We start from the raw sequence: 25,824 nt of genomic DNA on the forward strand, positions 1-25,824 counted from the left end.
CCACACCTGTTCCTGAAGCAACAAAAATCCATTAGATTGCCGAGCTTTTAAAAAATATAGATATATTGGCATATATAGTTGTAAGGTATAAATACACATGAATTATCCTATTTCAGTAATTTCACAACTATATAGAGTGTGTATATACAGGAGCACATGCTGGGTAGTATTCAAGAACTGGGGAACAATATGTGATTGTGGATAGTATAAAATAGTTTTCAGGAATTAACAATGCATAAATTTAATTGCTAGAATGAGAATTACATGAGAAAACACACAGATGGATTTATAAAAGATTTAGAGAGAGTACTTGAAATTCTGTGTACACCTGTTTATACTTCTAGTGCTTGTTGATGTTAGAAAATCTGTAGACATATGGTTTATTGAGGGCTTTTTTCCCCACTTGTTTGACGTGATATAGTCAAAGTTATTTTAGCATTTCCATGGCAATACTTATTCCTGAGACCATAAAAATTTTGCTGCAACCTGAAACTTTTCAAACATGGGCTGAGCAAGAAAATGCTTTTTTAAAAAGTCTTAAAACATAATTGGTTTTAAATATATCAGACTAATTAGTAACTAACAGAAACAAAGTTCCTTTGTACCATAATGCCCGCCTTTCACTGCAGCTGTTAAAAAGTCACTTTCTACCTTTTTTACCTTTTCTAGTTTTAGTAGATTGAAGTGATCCTTTGCAGGCAGACATGAATCTGAGCTCTGGGTCAGACAGAAAGCAAGTTTTGGACCTTGATGGCACTGACAACATATCCCAATAGAGTAGAAAAAACGTAACATAGTTATTAGGCTGAGATAAAGAAATTCACAACCTTTGAAGTCTATAAAGCTTGTCCAGGTTTTGTGGTGTTTTGGTGGGTTTTTTTCCTAACTGCTTCTCTTAAACCTTTAGCTTACAATGATCACTGAAGTAGCAGGGCAAATTAACTCAGACTCAGCTAACCATAGTTATATGATCTTTGATTCAGAGATGGTATATGTTCACCTCAGTTGTATCTATCCGGCAGAATAGAGACTAAGTAAACATACCTGTATATTGTCAGCAGAGAGGTATATCAGCTGTCTAGGTATTGCAAAGAAAAACTCTAGTTTTTGTCATTAAAGGGCCTAATTCTCAAGTTCTGTTTTCCTCAACAGCAATTCGGAGTCATTCTCCAGCCAAGCCTGTTCTTATTTTTGTGTCATCCAGACGTCAGACAAGGCTTACTGCCTTAGATCTGATAGCTTTCCTAGCCACCGAGGATGATCCCAAACAATGGCTGAAGATGGATGAAAGAGAGGTAGAATCATTTTACCTGCATTATTTGTGCTTTGCTTCTATTTTATTGATGTTTGTTTGAAAAGAAAATACATCTAAACCAAAAGAGTCATTTGAGGGTAGATCTTGAAACAGCTATGCATATGCATAATATCAATATGTATTAAAACTAGTGTCAGCATTGAGACTGTATAAACATCTTTGCAAGATCTGAACTTTAGAATGCAAACCCTTTTATCTTTGTTTTTCCTGCATACCTATTATTAATGCTAGTTCCATTGTCCCAGACAATATATATCACATGATACAAGTCTTTGATACAAAGATAAGACAAAGAATAAAAGAAAGAGGACTAGTGTTCTCCAAAGTTTACAGCTGGAAATCTGTGACATATAGATGTTGAGCTGGAATTTAAACCAAATCTCTTTCAGTGTTTTAGGAGCAAAATCATCCTTCTCATAAGATAACCCTCTGTGTAGAGGGTTATGTATATGCGTGTCTATCTGTGTGTATATATGTATATATGTATACACATGTGTCTATCCATCTATATTCATATAGATAGATAGATATAGTGCAGAACCAACAGTTTAGGAATGGTTCAGTCTTGCATATCAATGAAATAAATCAATGTTATAAAAAAATAAGATAGCTTCTGCCAATATCTCTATTATAAGAACATAAAGATTACAAAGTCAAATACTCAGATGTTAAGCAATGCTGGAGTAAAGGTTTAATTTTTTATTCTTTTTCAAGCAATATAATCTTTAATTATGTTTTCTTGTATTCTTTCATTTATTTCAAAACATGAATGATGGTCAGATAATAAACAACCATTCAATATTCTGTTTTATCTGCGTTCTTCAAAATGTATACTAGATTTTATTTACTGCACTCTGTTCTGCACCTGCTCTGAATACAGAATTATTTATTTCCTTCTGGACTAATAGACCTGATTATACTATATCATTGCTTCAGAACAATTTTTTTGGTTGCTATCCAGATTTCCTAGAATTTGGAAGTTAGCTTTCTCTAATGGTTGCAGACCTGCATGGGAATTTCTGTGATAATATAGGGCCAAAATACAGCAAAATGCGTCTCCTAAATACAAGGTCCACATTGAATGTTGTATGAATACTTGTATATCAACAGTTGTATGAATAGTTATACAATTGTATACCAAAATTATATGCCAAAAAGTATAGGTTTCTAGATAAGATTATTTGATTTTGTTTGCTCTTTGCAAAAAAATAAAGTGTGTTTTTTCTGAGATATAAAGCATAACATCTGTATCCTTCCTCTTGTGGATGGATTTAAAAGAGAAAATAGATGTCTTGGTTGATAAACTACTAGTGCTAAAACATCTCAATTTGATGCTGCTTTTCTAACTGTATAGACTCTATTTAATGTTTTCTTGGGCATAACAGAAACATTTCATATCAAAATTATTAGTGTGTAGTAGAGTTCTCTAGTACCTTGTGCTAGCTGATTGTAGTAATCTCACCTACAATTAGAATATGCAACATGCAGCTTGTCCTAAATGACTTGCATTAATATGAATAGCTTGCTCATGTCCTGTGAGCCACTACTATCCTGAAAAGAACTGTAACTGAAGCTTCTTCACTTGCTGCAAAAGGGTTTTCTGTTAGGAGTCTTTGAATTTCATATGTTTCAGAATAAACCTCTGAAGGTTTTGAAAGAGGAGCCAACAAGGACAAGCAGACTTTGCATTTATTAGTTTAATAACATTTGCATATGATTTGTATTTGAATTAATAAGATGAATGTTTGGAGCATAAGATACCCAACAAGATACTCAGTTCTGATTACGTAAATATAAAAGACTGAGGATTAAGCCCTAAACTGTTATATCTTACCACTCTTAGGCAGAACACAATTGTGTTTGCAGTACCCACAATTTCAAGTGGATATCTCTTTAGGTAATTATGGGACCAGTTTCTAGTTTTGTGTTTTATATGAGCATGATTAGCCTGAGTTTCATTTGACATTGAAGCAAAGGACAAAGTTGTAGTAGTGCCGCATACGTAGTGTATGTACTACTTAATTCTTTATCCACAATAATTTTTTTTTATTTAAAAATTCTAACTTCAAGTTATATTAAAGTCAAGCTCGGACTAGATGAAATAGACAAAATTCTCTCCGTATTGCTATAGATTTTTTAAGTTTTAAAAGTAGGTATTCCCTACTTTATAGTAGGTATTCCCTATCTTATACACTTGCCCAAGTATTCCAAGTGTTTCTTAATTCCATATGGGATAAAAATGGACCAGTTAGAAGAAATAAATTGTTGTTGCCTTTAAACAACATTTTTTTGTTGCCTGTCAGTTTTTCACATTTGTTTTTTGCCAACCAGCTTTCCTTTAGGGGAACTTACAGACAAATGACTTCATTTTCAAAGTATTTGTAACTGTTAATTGTGAAGTATGTTGAGATATAAGAGATTTTTCATGAATGGGTGTATACAAAGTTTATAAGCTTTACAACAGGCCTTGGCATTTTTCATCATTCAGCCTTATTTGTATGACATTAATTTTGGCTGAGATAAGATTCCTTTGGAGAACTCATTGGTTAGTTTTGTTTAATGGTGTAATTGATTTTGCTACATGATGGCCAAATATTAGTCTATTGTTATGTTAGCTTCCTAATGGGTAGGCTTCATAAGGCTTCTTAAAATGCTGTAGACAGTACCATCCATAATAACATCTGGAAGACTGATATTGAAGTAGACATAGATTCTTACAGCCATTAAAAGTGATTTTTCCCTGTTACCCTGCATGGCAGCTTTTCTGTGACAGCAATAGAGAGATTCAAGCCTTGTGGGGGAGGAGTTGGAGTTGGGGAGAGAGACCAGTACTGGATCTTTGGTACCTGTTTATCAGCTATCATCTTAGCGTCCCTCATCTTCTCTGTAGAGATTCTCCCTGTAGTGGTAGTGCCAAACCAGGCTCCCATTTGCAGTATGTAAAGGGTTCTGTTCACAGAACTCCAGACTGCTTCTCTTCACCAGTAGTCTCAGATAACAGGCAAATCCACCCCCACCTCTGCCACTCAGCTCCAAGTATCAAATTCAGACAATATTTCAATCAGTTATATTTCAAAGGAGATGAACTTGTATGAAGCTTCTGGAATATATATTTGTATGTATAAATGATGTACAGAAATAAGCCTTCAACTGTTGCCACCAAAGCAGACAACAGCATACCTGGATCATGAAGGAATAATACAAGATGTTCTTTCCCTCAAATGAGTCAGTAGTCTAACAGGTGCAACTGAATTATAGTCAAGAAGGAATTTTGTTCTACATCCATGTACTGAAAATATATATTACAGTGAGCTCCATTTGCATTTGGAGATGATTCTTCCGGGATGCTTTCCTTGAATTGCATGTCTGATGTACAGTTTCCTGCTGATATCCATGTTCCTATAGTATTCAGGCATTTGAAAGGTATTCAGAAAGTTGAGACAGCAGCCAGTCTTCATAAGACTGAACTATACTTGATGAAAATTGCTGTTTCTAGTACTGATAAGTTTTCCAGTTCTACTGGACCTGTTGCACAATAGTTAGATCTGTTTAATAGATTCTATCCAACTAAGTTTCAGGCTGTGCGCATGCTTTTTGTGAAGAAATGTCCACTCATATACCTCATGTCTAGTTTAGTCTGAGCAAGGAAGACTCCAATGATGTTGAACTACCCTACTTACTGAGATTTGTAGCTGATACTTCAAAGCTTATCCTTACATTTGCCTATTGCTATGCATAGCACATGCAGAACTTCTTCAGCATTTAAGCAGGACTGCTCCAGTTTGCCCAGAGTATGAGTGGGCAGTCTCTTGAAGAAGAAAGAATATTTACCTATTTTAGAGCCTTAGAGGTGGGTTTTTTCTTTTCCTGTAAGGTGCATTGTCCATACACATTCCAAAATGAGGTCTCTCTATCCGTCTTAGGATTTGCAGTCCCAACACAGAGTTTATTTTTCACCAAAGAGTGAAGCAGCAGCTGAAGCTGCCTTCCTTGCTATTTGCAGTAGTTGCAAGGACTCTTCAGTAGACATCACTCTCTAAAGATCATCCTAGTTATGAGGCACAGGTGCATCATGACAGAAATGTGAATAGGCAGTGCGTCTCAAAGAGAAGACTGCCCCTGTAAATTCAGTAATTCTTTATTTCTTTTATTGTTCATTGATGCCAGTGTGCCAATGAAAAAATAAAACCTTATGCTTACCCTGTTTTTTTGTACAATCATGAGATTATTTTTAAATATAAAATTTCTAGCTAAAATTCTGATTTGGAGCTGTCAGCCAGGACTGTCACATTCAAGCTTGTGACCCATTATTTATCTTGTTAAAAGGGACAACACCTCAGATGATCCTCTTGGAAACAGACTGTGCCAACAGTTTGTGATGGTAAGCTTGGTTAAGATCAGTTATACTGTTCTACATTAGGAGCTGACTAAAGAGGAACAAGTCCTTCTCTCAGAAGTTGCATCTACATCTGTGGTGGCGGCATATGTTGCAATCTTTTTACGACATAATTTATTAGAATCAAGTTTTCAGTTTATTTATTTTTCTCTAATGTTTTTACTGCTTTTTGTTTTCAACCTAAAGCAAAAGTACAAAGTAGTATTTATTGTTTATTGTTTGAAGTTAGAATTCAGTTCTCACCAGCAAACAAGCAGGGTGTTTTCTTATTTGGGTTTGTTTTGGTTTTTTAGAAGAAATTTCTTCCCTGGTCAGATACTTGGATATTTTTCTTTTATATCTACAGTGCAAGGACTGAGAAGAAATGTACCCATGTACACAGTTTTAACTTTAACCACAATGATTTTTGCATTCTGCTTTGTGCATCCTTTTACCATCTGCATCTTGTTAAGACTGTTCTTTATGAAACCTCTAGAAATAACTAAAATCCTGTAGCACAAACATACCTACTGTAATATTCAATAGCATCCATTCTAGGCAATAGCCAGCTTCCACTGAATTCAAGGGCACTTGAATGAAGGGCATTGACTCCAAAAGAATGAATCAGGCCCATAGTGATTTTGTGATTTTAGAGATGTGAGTGTATAAACAAGTGTGAGCTAATTATGGGTTTGTGTATGTGTTTGTACACTATATGGAAATATGCATAGACATATGCATGAAAGTGAATTAAATTTTACCATATAGTTCTGTTTTGCATTGCTAAAAAAGCAAACAAACAAAAAAAAAACCAAAAAAAACCCCATACCAAGAATTGTTGGAAAGGCAAAAGATAACTTTTCCTTCTCTAACCTTTAAATCAAATAACCTGTGATCTCCATGTTATTGTTCTGAGGTAATGCTGCGCTATAAAACAGGAATAGAAGAATCTGGTCTGTGTCATGAATAGGTACATTGCTGTCTTTTAGATGAGATTTTTAGTCTTAAATGTATATGTTTTAATAACGTATCTCAACTGTTTAAACCGTATTTTAAAATGTTTCTTGACTAATCTTATTTGAGGTGGTTTAGGCATCTTGTTTATATGGGAGAGTTCTGGAGTATGAGGATGTCAACTCTTCATCAAAAATAATTTTATAAGATGACTTTTTTTTCCGCCTTTAAAGATCAGGAGGGTACCCAAGAATTATTTCTAAGTGTTTCACTCATTATAGAAGTTCAACTTCCTTCTACAAGATGTTGTTTTTATGACACAAAAGTGTGTCATAAAAAATTAACATTTAGTTTATAACAAGGAGATGTTTTTATTTCACTTAACATCTGTAGCAGATGTGAAATATGTAATTATTTTTGTAAAAGACTTCATAACTTTCACGATTCTTTTGTTTGGCACATCTTTCTTCTATTGGGCATTTTAGACAATTGATAAGCATTATTCAGTGGCATATGGTCTGAGTCTGACGTGCTTTGAAAAGAGTACAGAGTACTAATAATGAGGATTCTGTGAAAATGGGAAAACCAGCACAACAGATATGCTTTGAGAAAGTATGGGTTTTTAGCATCTTGAAACAATATATCACACTCAAAGGGACAGAATTGGGCTGCACAATCTGTTAGCTCATTCTTGTCCAATCTGGTCTCCTCCTTTCTTTTGGAGCCAGCATTGTCATCAACTTGCTGAATTATACTCTGACTGGAATGTATTTCAGGCACAGGGTAATGTATCTACTTAAATGGAATCCTATCTTTCTACAAAAGCTTTTTAAGTATAATAAATTTTAAATACAAAAAAGTTCTATTAGCTTAAAGTAAATGGTTCAACAGTTTATGTATGTGCAGGAACAAAGAAAATGACTACTTACTAGTTTGAGAAAAATCTAGCTTGTTCAGTGATTAGACTATAAAAGGTCAAAATAAACTTTAATTTTTATAATAAATATTTTGCAATGGTACTAGAGTCCCAAATTGGTTTTCAAAGGTTTTTTTATTAAAAGGTCGATTCCTAATCAACCTAATGTTAGGAAAGCACCGGCGGAATTTTTGTTTGTTTATCAAAAAAGCTGTGAAGGATAGCAAAACCTTTCCTGCATGGGCCCAATCCTGCCTGCCCTGGAGTCCAGGGAAAAATCCCTCCTTGCATTAAGTTCCCTGCATCAGTGTTGGATAGGCTTTTTTATTTCAGTAACATGTATATTTTCTTATATTATTTTTAATATACTTTTTCTGTTCTTAAGATAAAATATATTTTTTTTACCCTTTTATGAGTTAACATTACAGTTGTTTTCAGAAAGATAAATACTAACAAAGTTATAACAATGCAGAAACATTAGATTTGTTTTATAGTCATGATGCTGTGTCTGTTTCTGGTTAATGAACCTATTAATGGTGCCATTATTTCTTAATAGAAAGTGACAATATTCTTACACTACACTGACATTAGAGAGTTATATTTTTAAATAAATTGTCATGAGAATTTTAAGCCTTGGATTGTGCCTATGGGTAAAATAGTTGTGTTTATTACATTGATTTATGTGAAAGTAAGGGGTCAGCTAAAAATGAGTAGGATTCCCTGCTGCTAAAATGACAGGATAGTAGTACATGTGCCAGCTCTCCTGCTAAGGGTTCTTTAGTTTTCCTGTGGTAAATTACACTGCTTTGCAGGTATGACTAACAGCACCACAGGCCACCGCTGTAATACAAGTCAGAAGGGAAAAAAAATAACCACCACTGATTGTAAAAGCAAGAAGAACATCTTTGAATAAATTCCCAGCAGTGTGAATTTAGGATCTTTTATGCTAGCAACTACATGGCAAAAAGGTTTAACTCAGGTTCTGTACAGAAAATAACTAACATTGTAAAACTCTGTACGCTGAAGGAGCGGTCTAATCACTATAGACTAACCCAAATCAGCTGATTTGATTCCTGTACTCTTCTGGAGGAAAAGGGAGTTTAGATTCATTATTTTCCCAATACCAAATTCTGCTCATGTGAATAATGAAATAAATGTCATTGGAACTGGCTTGTTCCCTTACATTAAAGACACAACTATCATAAGGTGATGACTCTTGGTGGGGAGGAGAAAAAATAATTCAGCAATATAATATCTTTTGTCAAGTTCTGAATGCAGAAATTGAGTAAAATGTAAATGCATTAAATTTTTTGTTTATTTACCAGTCCCATTTTCTACTTTTTCATCTTAATTCCCTGTCAAATATATAACTATTATTTCTCAAAGTGTCTATGTAAGCATAAGGAGCCTGTGCAGTGCTAGCAGCACTTCATAAATCCATAGCACAAAAAGCATTAGTAGGTTCAAAAATATATTTAGTAATGTATGTTGATGGTCATAATTGTAGAGAATGGTATACAGGTTCTCATTTTATCGAGCTATTTTTTTGTCTTAGAAGAAAAAAATCTTTAAGATGGGTCATAATTCATGTTGTCTACACTGCAGTCACATGTCTACATGGTGACTAGAGAAATCAAAGGTTTGCTGATTGTATCTAGATAGATAAACTTTATCCTTTAACATATCCTCCTTTCATTCAGTTCTTTACTCTCTTCTACTTATCTACCCCTCTTCTTGTTTCCCTTTCCTAAATAGACTTATCCCCTCTTCACTTCTCAATTCATTGCTTTTTACTTTCTGCTTCCTTTCCTTTCAGTGTTTTATAGTCCCTTTCACTCTTTTCTTCTGTAAGCATCCTTTTCTTTTACACATGCCAACTCAGTATATACAACAAACCTTCCATGTCTTATAATATAGGAAACTCTCAGAAACATCCAGGCAACTGTGTTGTGAGGGGAAATAAAGTTTAGGAGCTTCCATTGACAGATCAAATTGATTGGACCAAGCCAAAACTTGAACAATATTTTATTTTTTAATTGGGTTCTCTGTTACTTCCATCAGTTCTGTTTCTGTTAGTCAATATTACTTCAACAAATAGACTTTTTAAAATGATTTGTAATTTGTTTTTCCTGACAAAATTGATTTATTTTCAAAATCTGTATTGTTTGTTTGGGTTTTTTTAAATCCTGAATATGGGCTATTATATTCACTGGCTTTTTTTGTACCTTTTAAAGATGTTTTTGATAATAGTAGTGACATCTGTTACTTGGGTTTAGATATGTGAATAATTTTATTAACATTAAAGTATGAGAATTATAAAACCCAGGAAACATTTAGAGAAGGTTACAATTCTGAACATCGAAAGTGCAACACCTCAGAGTCCTAAGTGGAAATGAAGATACCACTGCAGTCATGCATGTATCATATCTCAGTACTTTGAGATACTCAGTCCGAGATGAGACTGAATACTCGATCCAAATTCTTCAGTTACCCTGAGTAATTTCTTCTGCACTACTACTTTTTTCTCTAACGTTGGCTATACCTCCTGCGTTAACCATGAATGATGCTGCCCATAAGTATGCAATATCATCATGCCACTGCTGGTGGCACCAGGAAACCACTAATAAGAGATGAGGTTTAAAAGTTCCTGGCTAGAATTATATTAAAATCACATAAAATAATAAATGGCCTTAGAAATAAAACAACAGAAGGCATATTGAGTGGTAAAATCACCAAACAAGACAGAAGTTATAAAGCTCTTGTTCGTTATTAGTGAGGAGCTTTTCACAGAGGTTGTCTACACAAATAAACGAGCTTATGGAATTTACTACTTGGAAACGTAGGCAAGAAATATAGTTAAAATGATAGTAGTTAAAATGATTCCAAGTAGTCATTGACATGCGATTTGACAAAAATAGTAATAGTAATAAAAATAGCTTTTTGTCTGGACTTCTAAAAGTTTTAAATGAAGACACTTATTTTATGTTGGGTTTCACTACAGGGTTTGAGTCTATAAATTACAAATTCACACTCAAAAAAAATTTTTCAAATTTATTTGCTTTTCAGCATGTAAATAGGAAAGTTTTTTGATGAATAATAATTGCAGAATTATCAAACTGAAGAAATGTGTCTGTCTTTTCATAGGCATTAGAGAGTGCCAAATTTATTTTTCATTAGTGTTATTATGTTACTGGTTGCAGGGATTTGCTATGTTTTAATACCAGTTCTAACCCCTTTGATACTAGGGATTGCATTAAACAAACAGAGCAGAATGCACAGCGTTTACCAGACCTGTCAAGATATTTTCAGCGTTTTCATTTCCTCAGCTGCACTACTTAGCGTGTCAATAAAGTCATGTGCATTTTGTATATCCCCCATCACTAATACAGTATTTGATTTTTTTAAGACTAAAACCAGACTGTTCAGAGACTGAAGACTGTGTTTTCCTGTTTGTATAAACAGCATTCAGCAAATTATCCTTGCCATAAAAAAAAAGATAATAACAACCCTAAAAGTTTAAAATTTCTGAGTCATCTGTTTTAAAACATGCAGCTATTTTTTCTGTTACAGATGAATGACATTATAGTCACAGTTAGAGATTCAAATCTGAAGCTGACACTTGCTTTTGGAATAGGCATGCACCATGCGGGTCTGCATGAAAGAGACAGGAAAACTGTGGAAGAATTGTTTGTGCACTGCAAAATCCAGGTACATTTATGCTTTCAATCCTGCCGTAATGAGTTTTATATGGAATTTTTAAAGTTGGCTTTTTGTTACATATACCTCATTAATCTTTCTTTCTGTTTTAGGTTCTTATTGCCACAAGCACATTAGCTTGGGGTGTAAATTTTCCAGCTCATTTAGTAATTGTTAAAGGAACAGAATACTATGATGGAAAAACAAGGCGTTACGTGGATTATCCCATTACAGGTACTCACATAAATTATGGAAAAGCTCATATGCTAAAATGTATTTCAAGCATATGCAAATGATCTGAATTATTTAGTAACTGATCACTGAAAATACCTAATTTGGGTAGAGACTAGGAGTGCTGAGGAAAGGGTTTCTTTGTTTAATGCAAGTTGCAAGAGAACTCCTAAGATTTTATGTAATAGTGAAAATGTTTCTGTTTTGCAAATCTTTTTTCATGCTAAATTGCTTTAAAGCGTATCATCCAAAATAGACATTAAGCAATTAAAGGGACAATATAAAGTCATATTTAGCTAACTAGTTAATTGTATAAAAGGAAGTTTTCATGCATCAAATATTTTTTTCATTTTTTAAACCTTTTTTAAATAGAAACAGATTTCTAACAGTAAACTTAGCCATGGTTTGAAATGCAACAGTTGAATTACACATATACGAGAACATAAAATTTGTACGTAGTCACTTGACAGTAAACGAAAAACCTTAACTAATCTAGTATCTTCAGTGATGTAAGTGATACTTCAAGTAAGTGATACTTCAAAAATAAGCAGATAAATTAAATATTTGAATTTCTGGTTTGATATAGACTTTTATTGCTTTCTGGCTCCAGTAAACTCCACTTTTCATAAACTGTTCTGCAGTGTTTTCAACAAGCTTAAGAAAGTGAACCATGGAAGAACTTTTTTCAGAGTTCAGACAGGGAGAATATTTGTCTGGATGGTACTAAGCTTGAAGAATGAGGACAAGCTAAATTTATTCCAGGTTTCCTGTTCTGTTTTCCCTTTCATTTTCACAAGAGAAAGTTTATCATTAAATAATCCTATACTATGCCAAAGATGTGTACACCTAAGGACAATCTAAATGTTATTTTTAATGCAAATAGAGAGCTTGCATCTTTTTAACCATGCACTTTTCAGCAAGAAAAGCTTACTAATGAAAAAAAGCTCAAACTGAAAATACTACAGCGGTTACTTCTCCAAGTAACCCATCATAGAGCTTAATTTAGTGGTTAGTGCTCTGCAGGAAACTTGGGATCAATTTCCAGACCAACTCTCTTGTTCAAAGATTCTGGTATGACCTGGGAGCTTAGCCACGCACACTTGCATTTTGTGACAGACTTAGGCTGATGTAAACTTAGTACAAACAGTCTCTGCAGAGTAGTATCTCGCTCGTCCCGACTGGAAGAATAGTGACAGCTAACTTTATTACTGAATAGGGAAACGTGATGAGGAAAGAAATCAACTGAAGTTTTAAATTTTATGTTGAATCTGTGGGACTGTCAGAGAGAAGTAATAGAGGAAATAATATATTCAAAAGAAATCAGAAACTCAATAAGCATTGAAGACTTACTAAGCTGTTTTAGAAATCTGTTGTACAAGTACTCACAAAGACTTTAGGGACTGCTTATACTTTCACTCTTTATTGCCTTTTTGAATTCAGGTGACCTGGACATGGGAGATTGTTCAATTCTTGAATTTTCAATAAGAGTTGGGGGGGTGGGTGTGTGGATGGAATGCCACCATCTGTGATGGAAGCATTTAGATTTTGTTGTCTGCACTGCAACAGAAAATGCAGATTCCTTACTTTATGAAGAAACATGTGGTGTAGTTTGCTTAGAGCATTTTTATTTTTAACTTTCTAGAGAATATTTATGCATCTGGAAGTTCTGTGGATAGGTAGTACAGTTTTGCAGCAGCAATAAAATGAAAATATAATGAGTTTCTTTCTGAAATACTTCCAAAATTTCACAATAGTGTCTTTAATTCTGCCCTCTGCCTTCACTGTTCTGTCATGATATAACTTGGTTTCTCCCTGCTGAAGTTACCTTTCTGTATCAGGGATGCATTTGGCTCCAAGGAAGCAGCTGAGGGCAGAATGAATCATTCTGGAGTGTTCAGTAATTTCAAAATAAGTAAAAATGCTCTTTGAGTAAAGTCAGAGATTTTGGGGAGGGCCTTTTCTCAGTTACCAGACAGTTAGTCAGCCAGTTGGATCATATTTAACATTTCAGGAGTTTAGTCCAGTGATTAAAAGCAGCCAAGCAACATATAGCCAGTAAAGAAAATACTGGGTTTGGATAATTACGTAGTAAATATTGGCAAAAATAATTCCCTGACACTTTTTGGTAAATCCATTTCCTGTATGGTGTTATGCATAATTTAATTCACCACATTAGAATAGCAAGAAGTTGTTTAATCACCCTCCTGTGCACATACCTATTCAGAAACATGATTTTCAAACTAGTTTCTTTTTACATTTTCATGTCATTCCTAAATTGACAAAAGCAACAAACTGAAAAAAAACATTGCTGTCTATATAGCTCATGGGTACGCAAGTGAAAATGTGTTACTAAAAATAGTTTATCATTATCGGGCTGTCTTTTCTATCATTGTCCGTTGCTGTATGCCATTCTACACCCTCTGGCTTTTTCTTCCCCAACTGACCATTGGGCCAAAAGCTTATAGATTCTGAAGCCAAAGAAATAGCTTTTCAAGATGCCAGGTACTGCAAGCCACATGTTGTACAGGTATGATAGAGCTCATAAAGAATACACAAAACATTAAAAGTTTTAAAATAAAGAAGTAAAACTTACTTATTAATTGCTTTCCATTGTTTCTTCAAAGTTAAATAGCAGTTGGAGGCACCAAAAAAGGAGTCAGAGCTCTGTTGAGCGAGACACAAAACGACCTATGCAGATGCACTTCTCAGATTATGAGAAGACACAAACAGATGATAAGCATACTTATCCTGGTGGCCAGGTAGCAAGTTGAGCGTGTTTTGTATAAACTGGTATTTTCAGTGTTTATGGAAATCATTAACTAGTATTTGCAAGTGATGATGAGGCAGAGTAGTTGAGGTAAGCTTTAACTGTACCTCTTTTAAATTTGTGTATCATGCTCTGATATAGGGACAACGTATGATGCAAAACCATCTCTACTCCAGCACTAATAACTAATATAACTTGTCCTGAAGTTTCAGTGGTAAAGATCATAGCTGTCTTCACCTTTTTTCCTCTAAAATGTTCAAACCCTGGGAAATCATATATAGCAGAAAAGCTTATATAAGGAACTTTTACTATTGTGAAGTCAAATACTTGAAAATTAGGAAATAATAGACAGTTGCCATTGTAGGCTTCATGGGTTCTCTTACTCATCATCTTTAATTGCATATGATCAAACAAGGGATGAATGTGGAATGGAAGGACAGCAGAGGAAATTTATATTAGATGTCAGCTTGGATTCTATTGCAGTGGGTGGTCTTCAACTACGCAGGAAGATAGTCTCTGCCAGAAAGTTCATAGTAAATTTATCTGAGATGGAAAAAAAAGTTACATGTGTTAAAACGAATAGGGCATACGAGGTCGAAGAAATCCAAAAATCCTGTATTGCACGTTATACAGACGTAAATACATTTATTTATACATTCAGATAAATACTTTTTTTTTTAATACATTATTGTCTCTTTGGCAGATGTACTTCAGATGATGGGACGTGCTGGCAGACCACAGTTCGATGACCAAGGAAAAGCTGTAATTCTAGTTCATGATATTAAGAAAGACTTCTACAAAAAATTCCTTTATGAACCTTTCCCAGTGGAATCAAGGTAAAGATAAAGCAATCAGAAACGCTGATCAAACTATAAACAATACTACAAAGGAGGGATAGAGACAAGTGAAACAAAATTTCTGTGTCGAATATCTCCTAAATATGGGGGTCCTAGAAGAAAATAATTTTCTAAAAAATATTACCCATCTTTAGGCAGAAAAATCCTTTCTTCCATGAGTTTTGAAGCACTGTTGAGCTCTTTAGCCCATTCCCAGATAATACTACAAATCCTTCTCTGTTTCTGAGTGTTGTCTCAGACATTTGAATAAGGGCACAAACTGATCTTCAAGGCCAGTGTGTAGGACAACTATACATGATCCTCAGAACCCTCTCTGAAATTCTCTGACAAATTCTTAATAGGAAGAAAAAAAAAAAAAGTTGAGGTTCTAGCACTTTTTACCTAGAATACTTGTGCCATTATAGATATGACATTCTTCACAAATCTCACAAGTTCAAAAAGAAATCTGTATGGTGTAAACTATTACTAATACACTTTCAACACATCTTTCACTTCAAAATTGCAATATTTTTGTCAGAAATGTAGAAACACCACCTTTTTGCAGCCTCTCTGAACTTAGTTGATACAAAGTTTGCTGTCCAGCATAATGTAACTTGTGCCTTGGTTTTGATATTTATAATATACTTAGTTGTTCAACAAGAAGCAGAACTAGTTACATTGGTCTCCTATAGATGCATTTTCATGGAGGAATTCTCAGACATCTAATAAAGCATGAGCATTACTGAAAGCTTTTCTCACTGATGAAGAATTCACAGTATTGTTCTCGTAAGAAAACTTCATCCCTGAACATAAGCGATAATGGGACCTCTATCTGGTCAGGAAATTTGTAGGAGCTTGAGAGTGCTATCCACCTGTGAAATGTAGTTGAAATGGGCTGGTGTGTTTGAAGGTTAATTTCTGTGATGCACAGACAGACATATAATTTTTGCAAACAAAGAATGTGGAGACATGTGCATAATTTCCTTAGGAAACCACGCTTTTTTAACATATATAAATTTCACTTAGCACAAAAGGCTAGAAGTTGAACTTCTTCAGAACGATAGCTAATAAGGCAAAAGAGCAGTGTGATTAAATGTTGATGATTTATCCAGACTGTATGGCACTAGCATAAACTAGGAAATCTCTCAATTCATTGGTAAGTGGTGTTTCTAAATAAAGAAATTGTATCTTCAATATAACAGTAGAAATCACACCTTGTTCCTGTTTGGAATACTATAAATATTCTATGTTTCTAGTAGGTCATTTTTTGTGTGTATATTTACTTCGTAGTTTGATATATTCCATCTTTTAGTAAAAACAAAGACTATTTGATAAATTTTCAGATGAAGATTCACATATTAATAGCAATCCTGTTAAGTTCTATGTAGGTTGTGATCCAATTAACTTAGAGTTGTCTTGGTCTCTTTTATGATCAAGTATTTGAAGTAAGAGGCTTCATAGCTTCAAAGAGAAACTGTTTGAGGTTTTTTGGAGGGTTTTTAGTTTTAGAATGCTTTCCCATCTGTTCTACCAAAGAGCAGATTTATCAGCTTTGTGTAGTATTTCCAATTTGTAAAATTAAACTTCATATTTTTTTAATTAAAGTTTTTTTCTAAAAGCCATTGTCTATGTTTTAGCTGTAAGACTTGAGTACACAACTCGTGTGACAGGCCTTGTGCTCTCACTGATCATGGGTCTGAAATATAGCACATCATTAGAAGCAAAAGAGAAAGCACTCTTTATTACAGAATAGCTATTGAATCATCTGTCCAGTTTCTGCTGGACAGTCTGGGTGGAATATCTTGAGTTCTTACCTTCAGAAGCGTGTGTTCAGTGGTATAGAGCAGTAAAACATACCAACATACTCATACCAAATTTTTCTTTACTTTTAGCAATAGCGAAAGAACAGTAGGAAAAGGATTATAATACAAGAAAAATTAGGTTGGTCCTTAAGGATATTGGCCATTCCCTGGTGGAAATGTAGCCAGGCATGATCTCATTAGGTACCCTAATGGAGGTCTTTGTTCCATTTAATGACACTAAACAGTATTTTACTTTGTAAGAATGATTTTAAACTGCTTTTGTTCTTCCGTGTTTCTGACTTTGGATCTTTCTGGGTAAAAGTAGCTACTTTTTTTTTTTTTTTTTATTGGATGATGAGGCAAAATTTGGGGGAAGCAGTTTTGATGTAATTTTAACAGCCCTCAAGTATTTGTCAAGTATTAGCTAAGCTATTGCCACTGTTTCATTTCCTGTTTGTCTTTCCATATGATTCTCTGTTGGATTAAACCAGCATGATCATATGGTCAACACACAGTATTCAGAAGTTACCACTGAGTAGCTCCATCTGAATACATTCCATGAATCACTTAAGCTTCTGCATTTTTGGTCCAATCAAAAAATAATTTGAGCTTCATTCCACTATTGTGTAAAGAAGATGACTGACCTTGCAATTACATTCCCCCTTCTTCCGCTCTTCTCTTTTACCAGAAGATAAATATATATTTTCAGATTAAAAGTAATAAACCTTTTAATGCGCAAGTCTACAAAATATATTACCTGTCTTTGTGATTGTAAAGTCAGCTAAGTCCTCTTGTTTTCTGTTCTTCAGCTTGTTAGAAGTGCTGGCTGACCACTTGAATGCTGAAATTGCTGCTGGAACTATTACTTCTAAGCAGGATGCAATGGATTATATCACCTGGACTTATTTCTTCCGACGACTTGTAATGAACCCAACGTGAGTATAAAATACAAATGCCGTTTAATCTAAAGGTAAATTGAAGGTAGAGTTGATCCAAAGGTGATCCCGCTGCTCTTGGAGCTTAGAATACTTAGCAGTCTCCAATGTATGAGCATTACTTGCCCACACATGGAATAAAACTTGACTGCACGTTTTTTTAATATTTTTTTCTCTAAATATAAATGCATTTCTTGGCAGATAACTTTACAATTTAGTGACAACTATAAAATAGCCTTACTGAGAGAGCTACATCAGCATCCCTAAAATAAAACTCCAGATTATCACATTCCTTTAGGTATTGTATTTATAATGTGTTACTTTTTTTTTAGCTACCACATTGATATGTTCTGCCCAGTTTTCTATAGAAAATCTAGTAAGACCTGGATTTTCCTAATAAATGAAAGAATAGTTATCAGCTGTTTCTCTGTGATAAAGTTTACGTTCATTGGGGTATTCTGGTGAAACCATGTGTGCAATATTTTCAATGATTGTTATCATCCTGCCTAGCTCCAGCTGGCATGCAGATCATTCTGAGCTGTTCCCGCAATGTAGCCTGCCTTTGCCACAACATTGTTTTGGGTAAATGGAATGTTACCTATCATGTGATCATTCACCCACCAAAATAATGTGGCAAATAAAGAATTAGGTATTTATAGCACTAAATATTTCTTGATGTACTCTGGAGTGTTGTGTTTCTAAAATTATGTTAATGTCCATGATATTTGGCTGAATTTTCAGCTGGGTTCTTTACGGGCAACTGCTGGTGGGAGCCTGCAAGTGATAAAATAATTTCCTTTAATTCTTTTTTAGTCTTCATTAGTTTTGAATTCTGCATCTAGTCCTATGCTAAGAATCTCCCACAAAACAGAATTTCCATCTAATCTTCTTGGGAAATAAAAGATGCAGAGTGTTAGAACTGTAAACTACAGAAAACATATTCAATTCCCTCACTTTATAACTAACAAAATGAATACATTTACTTGGAAGGTATTTCTCCCCTGAGAGTGACAAACAGCTAAATTCTGGTTTTGTCTAGGTTAGATGTGGGTAAAATTGTGTTTAGTTGTATGACTTTGGAATTTACGTATGATCCATACTACAACTAATGTAAAAACTATGCCACTGCAGACACTGTTCTTTTTTAGTATGAAGAATAAGTAATGTTACTTTAAAATGTCTTGCTCTTGAATTGCTATGTTAAAGTGATTTTGTTGATTTGTCTTCGGCAAGCTTTGATCATGTGGTATCTGTGGTAGGTAGATTTTTAAGACACAACATATAGCCCAAAGGTAAGTGTAGAATATAGAAATGTAGTCGTTTGATTTAATAGGCAAGCTCTTCCCAATATAAAAGAAGGTTCCCACTGGAGTATGAGGTTGGCATGTTTACTGATGGTCCTTTTTTCTGAGCAGTTTCTTTAATGTGCAGTGTCATGGAAAGCTAAATCTGAAGTTATCACAATATCAACTTTTAAGCAAAAGTTTTGCTATTCTGAGAGGATTGTGGGAAGAAAGTTAGGGGGAAAAAAAAAAAACCCACTATATTTCATAGCGAAATGCAAAGCTTTTGTAGTGAGAAACAAGATGAACACATTTAGTCATGTCCATAATGGCAGGATAGGAATGCATATTGAAGTTTCTAATGAAATTGGAGTCTTTCATTGGAACGCCACATATGCAGGTTGGAATAGTTCACAAGTTGTGTTGCTTTACCCCCCGTCTCATCCACACAGAGGTACTCAGCATTCCTTCTGTACTCATTTGTGCAGGGAGAAAAATGAAGGACATTATTGACTGTGTCAAAGAGGTCACTTCTAGATACCAAGTGCAAATGCAATGGATGTGCATGCTTTCCATTCTTTGGCATGATAATAAATTCTATTAAGTTTCATCCAAAGATACTAAACTAGCCAGTTAGTAGAGTTCCTGGACCTACTATCTGTGGTATTTTTGGACTTCCTACAAGCCAAACAGTTCCAGCATGGTCAGTGTTTGAATGAGATACATCAAAGGAAAACTGAAGAGTTTTATGAAGAGAAGTCAGTGATAGTTGAGATGGTTTTGAATAAATTGCAATATAGTAATGGAGTTTACTGTGCCATATGAAATTATTGATATTACCAAACAAGAACTATTTGTGGCCCTTAATAATCCAAAGGTTTTAGAGTTTATTTTTTTCACAAGAGTAGGAACACAATGGCTGAATTTTGGTTTGGGTAGTTATACAGTACCTACTCAGTGTCACTTGATACGGTGTTCTTTATCATGTCCTGCCCCGAAGCAATTTTGCTGACTTTCTCTCTGCTGTGAAACAAGAACTATTTTCCAGCCAGCAGGTGATTGTACCTTCGTGGTGAATAAGTAATTCCCGTATGCATGATTGGTAAATTGCCTTGGGATTCATTGGCATAAAAGTCATTGCATGTGATGCTGTAAATCCCCAAAATAATGGGCTTAGATAATATGCAGAAGATTTATATTCTCATTTATTGCCAGTTTTAGCTACTTGTATATTAAAGCTGCATAAACAAATCTAGGGTTATTCCATTCCAATCCAGTATCACAAAATGCCTTACTGAATGCCTATAATTTGTACTATTTAAGTAATATTAATCTACCTTTGTTGTGAGATAGAGCTCAAAGTATCCTTTTGCTCTAAGTATCCAGGTTTCTTCTAAACATGGCAGTCATTACCAAAGTTTTTCTGGCATACTTGAGATAATTTGTTAGACTTGTAATAATTGCATTTTTAATGGTGGTGTAGAAAATCTTTACATGTTACAATACTTCTTTTCATCAAACCATTTTAATTTTCTTGTTTGATGAACATCTGTATCTTGAAATCTGTGAAACTGATTTTAACTGTCTAGTTAAGAGGAGTAATTGAGCTGTTGATCTGGGGCAGTGGAGTAACTGAGTGCTAGTTTTGTTCAGAGGCACAATGACTAGTCATGTGCATGTTGTTCAAGGGATAATGTGCAAATGAGAGGAGTAGTCCAAATAAAACTGTTTATCAAAGTGTATCAGGCTCAGTATCCAGAGTTTCTTCCCTGTTGCTCTCCCAAAGCAATTATTCCTGAATGTAGAGGTTTTTGAATTTGCACGTTAAGTCAAAGTTTCTGTGCTACTTCAGTCAAGTACTACAGCATGTTCTCCTTTCCACATACAACTTTAGTCGATACGTTCTTTACTTAGTCAAGATCATACAAGACAGATCAGGGAAGTGCCCTGTTCTTTGAAAGGGGCTATTTTGAGAGGCTCGTCTATCTCCTTTCCTTGGCTGAAATTCCTTGACTATTTCATTCTTTTACTCTTATAAAAGATTATAATCTGCAACTTTCTACAAAAGAGAAATGGCTATGGGAAACATTTACTGTAAATCAGGTTATGATATTTTCCAGATACATGTGCAGTAAAAGAGAAATAGAAATTTACAACATATGTAAAGTTAAGCAGAATCAGCTTTCATTTGAAAAGTTAATTTTTAGATATTGTGAGAGCACGCATCACATCACTGTTAAAATGTGTGTGGTTTTTTATGTATTTATAAATATATATGAAAGTGTGTGTGTATATACATACACACATTATATCAGTTTTCTGTGTAAATTCCTTGTGAAGACCTGAAAAAATTGTTTTATTAATTCATTCTGAGGACTATTAAGGGGTTTTTTTTCACTTCATGTCAGTCTTAGGAAGTTTTCTGGAGTGAAGAAATAATGTAGCATGAATTATAATTAAATTATTGCAGACTGATGCTTTTATCATCAACACTTATATTTTACTTTAAATTTCCTTTTCTCAGTATGATTAGCTAAGCATGTCCAAAAACAAGTGAATAAAACATCTGAATAAAAATTATGTTTATATACTGTTCCAATATAGTTTCCGGTATTGAGGTGACAGCTAGTATCAGCCAGTCAGGATATAATAACATGTATTTCAGTGACAAAATCACAGTTATTCAGAATTTTCAGGCTAGTTTGGAATTATATCAGAAGGGGAGATTACTGAAGAAAGTTAAATTAACTAAGAGATAAAATGGAAAAGTTTGGCAGTAGCTACTAAGAACAGAAGCTAAGAAGGTGCAGGTATATTACACTGCCGTAATTACCAATATCCATATTTTGAGTTGGTAAACAGATATTTCTCAGGGTGGATTCTTTCTTTTACAGTCACATTTAGATCTGTGTGCATGTGTATATACTTCATAAATAAGAGCTATAGGCATTATTATGAATTTCATAACAAGAGCTTGTTCTTTTAAATTATTAGGGTCACAGTGATGTGAAAAGTACAGTAATGTGGAAAGTACAGGAATGTAGTTCATGGTATGCTTTTACCAAACTATTCACAGGAATAAAGTTTTTCTGATTCTCTCAGACTGGGAAGCTCCAGGCTGCTGAGTATTTGAGCCGCCTCCTGTTCCCCAGTCTGCTGCAGTCTTAGGTGAGAATGCAAAGCTGAAGACCTCGCATCTCCCCCTTCAGAAAGCAAATACACATAATTGTCTTCCTACTCTTGGATATGATTTACCTGTACAAATTATCTGCTGGAATATATCACAGGAAAAAGAAATGCCCAATCAATATGTAAGCAAATTTACATGTGCCTGTTACCTCTGATTTCTCATCTTATGAACGCATCTTAGGAGGTAAACATTCTAGTAAATATTTTAATAAGAAGGAATGATATGGAGGCAAATACCTTGCTGATGTCAGAGAAACTGGTCTCTTTTTTGATCTTCTTAAATAACCACAATGTACAATATACTAAAAACTGATTAAAGAAAGCAATGTATCTATTTCTCATACCTGGCATAAGCAAATATATGAATGCAAGAAAATATGATACAAGTAAAATACAGCTGGAGATTACTGTCTGCAGCATTTGTGCATGCTGTAATGCATTTTAGCAAGCCAGTCACGAACTCCAGAGTCAGTCAGTGATGCCTTAACCACAGAAGTGAGTTGGTACATTGGTTCATAGCTCTCTGGCTATGAAGTTTCATCAATTGCACCATATACTCAGTACCCTTTCCATGGTACCATTTGAAGATGGCAGCTGCTGAAGGCCACAAGCTGATGAAAGTAAACACAACTGATGACTGCAGTAAAGGGATTTACAAAAATTACTATCGGTGCTTCCCCCATACTTGTTCATAACAAAATTCTGCTTTCAGGACTGTAAAATCTCAGAAAGCACACTTTCTTGCTATCAAGTGAATGCTGTAGATTCATCTTTTTTGTGCGTTTGTTTCAAAAGACCTTCTGGCTAGCAAGTTTCTTCTTTTAATATTTTTGGCTGACTCTGCCACCGATTTTCATTATGTGTGTCACTATTACTACCGTATAATCTGAACATAAAAAACATGGTGCTGTAACAAATGACTTCACAGCATTGACAGTTATAGCAGGACCATTTCAAGGCTGATGAAAAATTTCCCGGAGAGATCTCAGGTCAGGTTTACATAAGCTAAACAGGAAATGATTGCCACCATTCACATTAAATCCTAAATGTTTTGTGTAACTTCATCTACATTTTATGTTCCTGCACGTCTCTCTGTCTTTTTCAGCTGATGAAATTCCACACTTCCGTAGATTAGAGAAATAGTTCATGTTTCACGGTTTGTTGTTCTTGCTAAGCTCTACAAGGTTTGGGATTTTAAATATATTATTAAAAGACAATATAAAGTTCCTTCAGGTTTTGATTGTTTAAATTTTACATACTTTGTAAATTTTTATGATACCTAGGGGTTTGTTACTGCTTTTCCCCGGTGGACTACTAATGGAAGTTAGCCTGTCTAGCCCATGTGCTAGATGCTGTTAGGATAAAACTGCCTTTGACTTTCACACCTCTCAGGGGACGAGTAATTGTTGTGTTCAAACAGCCTGTAATTGTGATCCCGCTGGCTTTCTCAGTACGCTTCTGGCTATTAGAATCATTAAACAACTCAGCACCTGTTAACAGCATTGTAAATATTCAACCCTGCTTGTGTGCAGGTTGAGTCCAATATAGGAGAAGGCTTACAGAGCCCAGCCTCATAAATTAGAGCTTCTGACAAGTCAATTATTGTGAAACTGGGCTTCACTGTGAAATAAATGAAATGGTGTGCTGATAAAAAGGTAGGCTGTCTGTTTATAGCAAAGGGAAAATAATGACTAGATGATTCAATGCAGTGAGCATGAAACTGCATTGTTTTTATTCTTTATCTGTAATTAAATAGTTAGGTAATATAGCTTCATAGAGGAACTCACATACAATGCAGTTTTTATATTTGGAGCATACCAACATGCAAAATTCAACTTGCATTTATGCCTGTGCATTCAAAATACCATCTAATGTCATGATACCTCTGTTTTCGCTAATGATTTTAACATAGTCTTTCTAGATGAATGGTTTTGCTTTTCATTAGGGGAAAATGTGCTGAGTGACCAAGAAGCTCCTGTGGGTATGCTCAAAATTATATTTACCCCATTATAGATAGTAGTTGAAACACACTGGTACCACTTCACTCAAGATTACAAACCATTTAAGATTTTTCTTTACATTGTTTTATTTGCACTAGGCAGCTATATAGTTACTCCTCTGACAAAACATTACCAAAAATCAGCAAATTTAAAATTCACATAGTTTTTAAAAGGCATTATAATGCCTTTTATGATTAAGACTTCAGTGTGAAATACTGCTAACTAGGCAGAGCACAAGATAAAATGTATTTGAATTACTGTCTTAAATTTCAGTCTCAAAAAAGAATTTCGGTGTATTGCCCATATCTCTTCCTTTGTTTTATCAGTATTCATCATCAGTGTTGTGGTACTGCAAATAATAGTGCTGCAAGGATATGGTGAAAGTCTGAACACAATGACAACAAAGTCCCTTAATTAGAATAATTTCTGTACTGTTATATTCAATTTAGAGAAAAATACTAATGAATCATTAGTGGTTTGGATGTGTAAAATATAAAATCTTTTCACATCCTTAAACAACTTATGTAGTTAATTTGCTCAATGGTTTTCAGAAAGTAAACAAAATGTTACAAAGTAATTTCTGCTAATAAACAGAATCTAAATGTGTTCAGTGATAAGATGTCAGGCGCGTAAAAGGTGCATATCAAACTATTGACCATTTTTTATCATTATTATATTACTCCAGTAAATTTTAAAAGGGACTCATGAAAATTAAGTTGCATTGAAAACAATCTTAGAATACTTTTGCTACAAATAAGTTTTCTTTGCATAAGGCTGATAATGCATGGCTGTCTACCATATAAAACATTTTAATCAATAGAAATATTTCTTTTGTTTTGGTTTAGTTTTGGACAATAGCTATGTTTTATATATTTGAGATCATCTCAGCGTGAACCCATATAAAATATCACGGAGTTGAATACTCCACTGCCAGATATGTATACTTTGTTGTTGTCTAATGTAGCTGTTTCCTGGTATCAGAACAGATTTTTTTAATCTTTTTCTTACGGTGGTAATGTTTTACTACAACTTCACCCAATTATAAGTAAACATTCAAAGCATCAGAGAATTAACCCCTTAATTTAGGATTAATAACAGGGGGACAAAATCTGGAAATTGCTGTACTGCTATTTAGCATGCAGGCTTTTTTCAGTTATGCTATTGCTATTCAAAAAGATAAATGTTAAAAACTGTGTTTAAGAACGTAATAATGAAAATGAGATTCTGTTAAGAAAACAGCCAGGGGAGGATGCTTGTACTATATAAAAACGCAATTCCATCTTTTGAAATTTGCTGCATTACAGTGAACGAAATAGAGCTTCGATCAGAGAATGGGATACATCTGCCCAAATATAGCATCAACAACTGAGCTGATTGTCTAAAGTTCTTTTTTCTAGTCAGTGATTACATTTCACCAAATCCTAAAGCAGATATGTAAAATACTTCAATCGCACGGTTCTCTCCATTGGCAGCAAAGGGAGTTAAAAAGACTAACTCAGGTGTAGCTGTAACTACGCAAAATCAG

General features: G+C 34.4%; 1 protein-coding gene across 1 annotated transcript in view; it reads left to right on the forward strand.

Annotated features, from left to right (window-relative positions):
* ASCC3 (activating signal cointegrator 1 complex subunit 3) overlaps positions 1 to 25,824 on the forward strand; it is a 270,969-nt gene that overhangs the window by 202,358 nt on the left and 42,787 nt on the right. The window contains exons 29-33 of the mRNA XM_059828883.1: positions 1,153 to 1,295; positions 11,131 to 11,268; positions 11,370 to 11,490; positions 14,958 to 15,090; positions 17,702 to 17,827. Coding sequence (XP_059684866.1) covers positions 1,153 to 1,295; positions 11,131 to 11,268; positions 11,370 to 11,490; positions 14,958 to 15,090; positions 17,702 to 17,827 — 661 coding nt within the window. The remainder of the gene's footprint in view (positions 1 to 1,152; positions 1,296 to 11,130; positions 11,269 to 11,369; positions 11,491 to 14,957; positions 15,091 to 17,701; positions 17,828 to 25,824) is intronic.

This window comes from Gavia stellata, chromosome 2 (assembly GCF_030936135.1).
Source record: "Gavia stellata isolate bGavSte3 chromosome 2, bGavSte3.hap2, whole genome shotgun sequence".
Classification (NCBI taxonomy): Eukaryota; Metazoa; Chordata; class Aves; order Gaviiformes; family Gaviidae; genus Gavia; species Gavia stellata.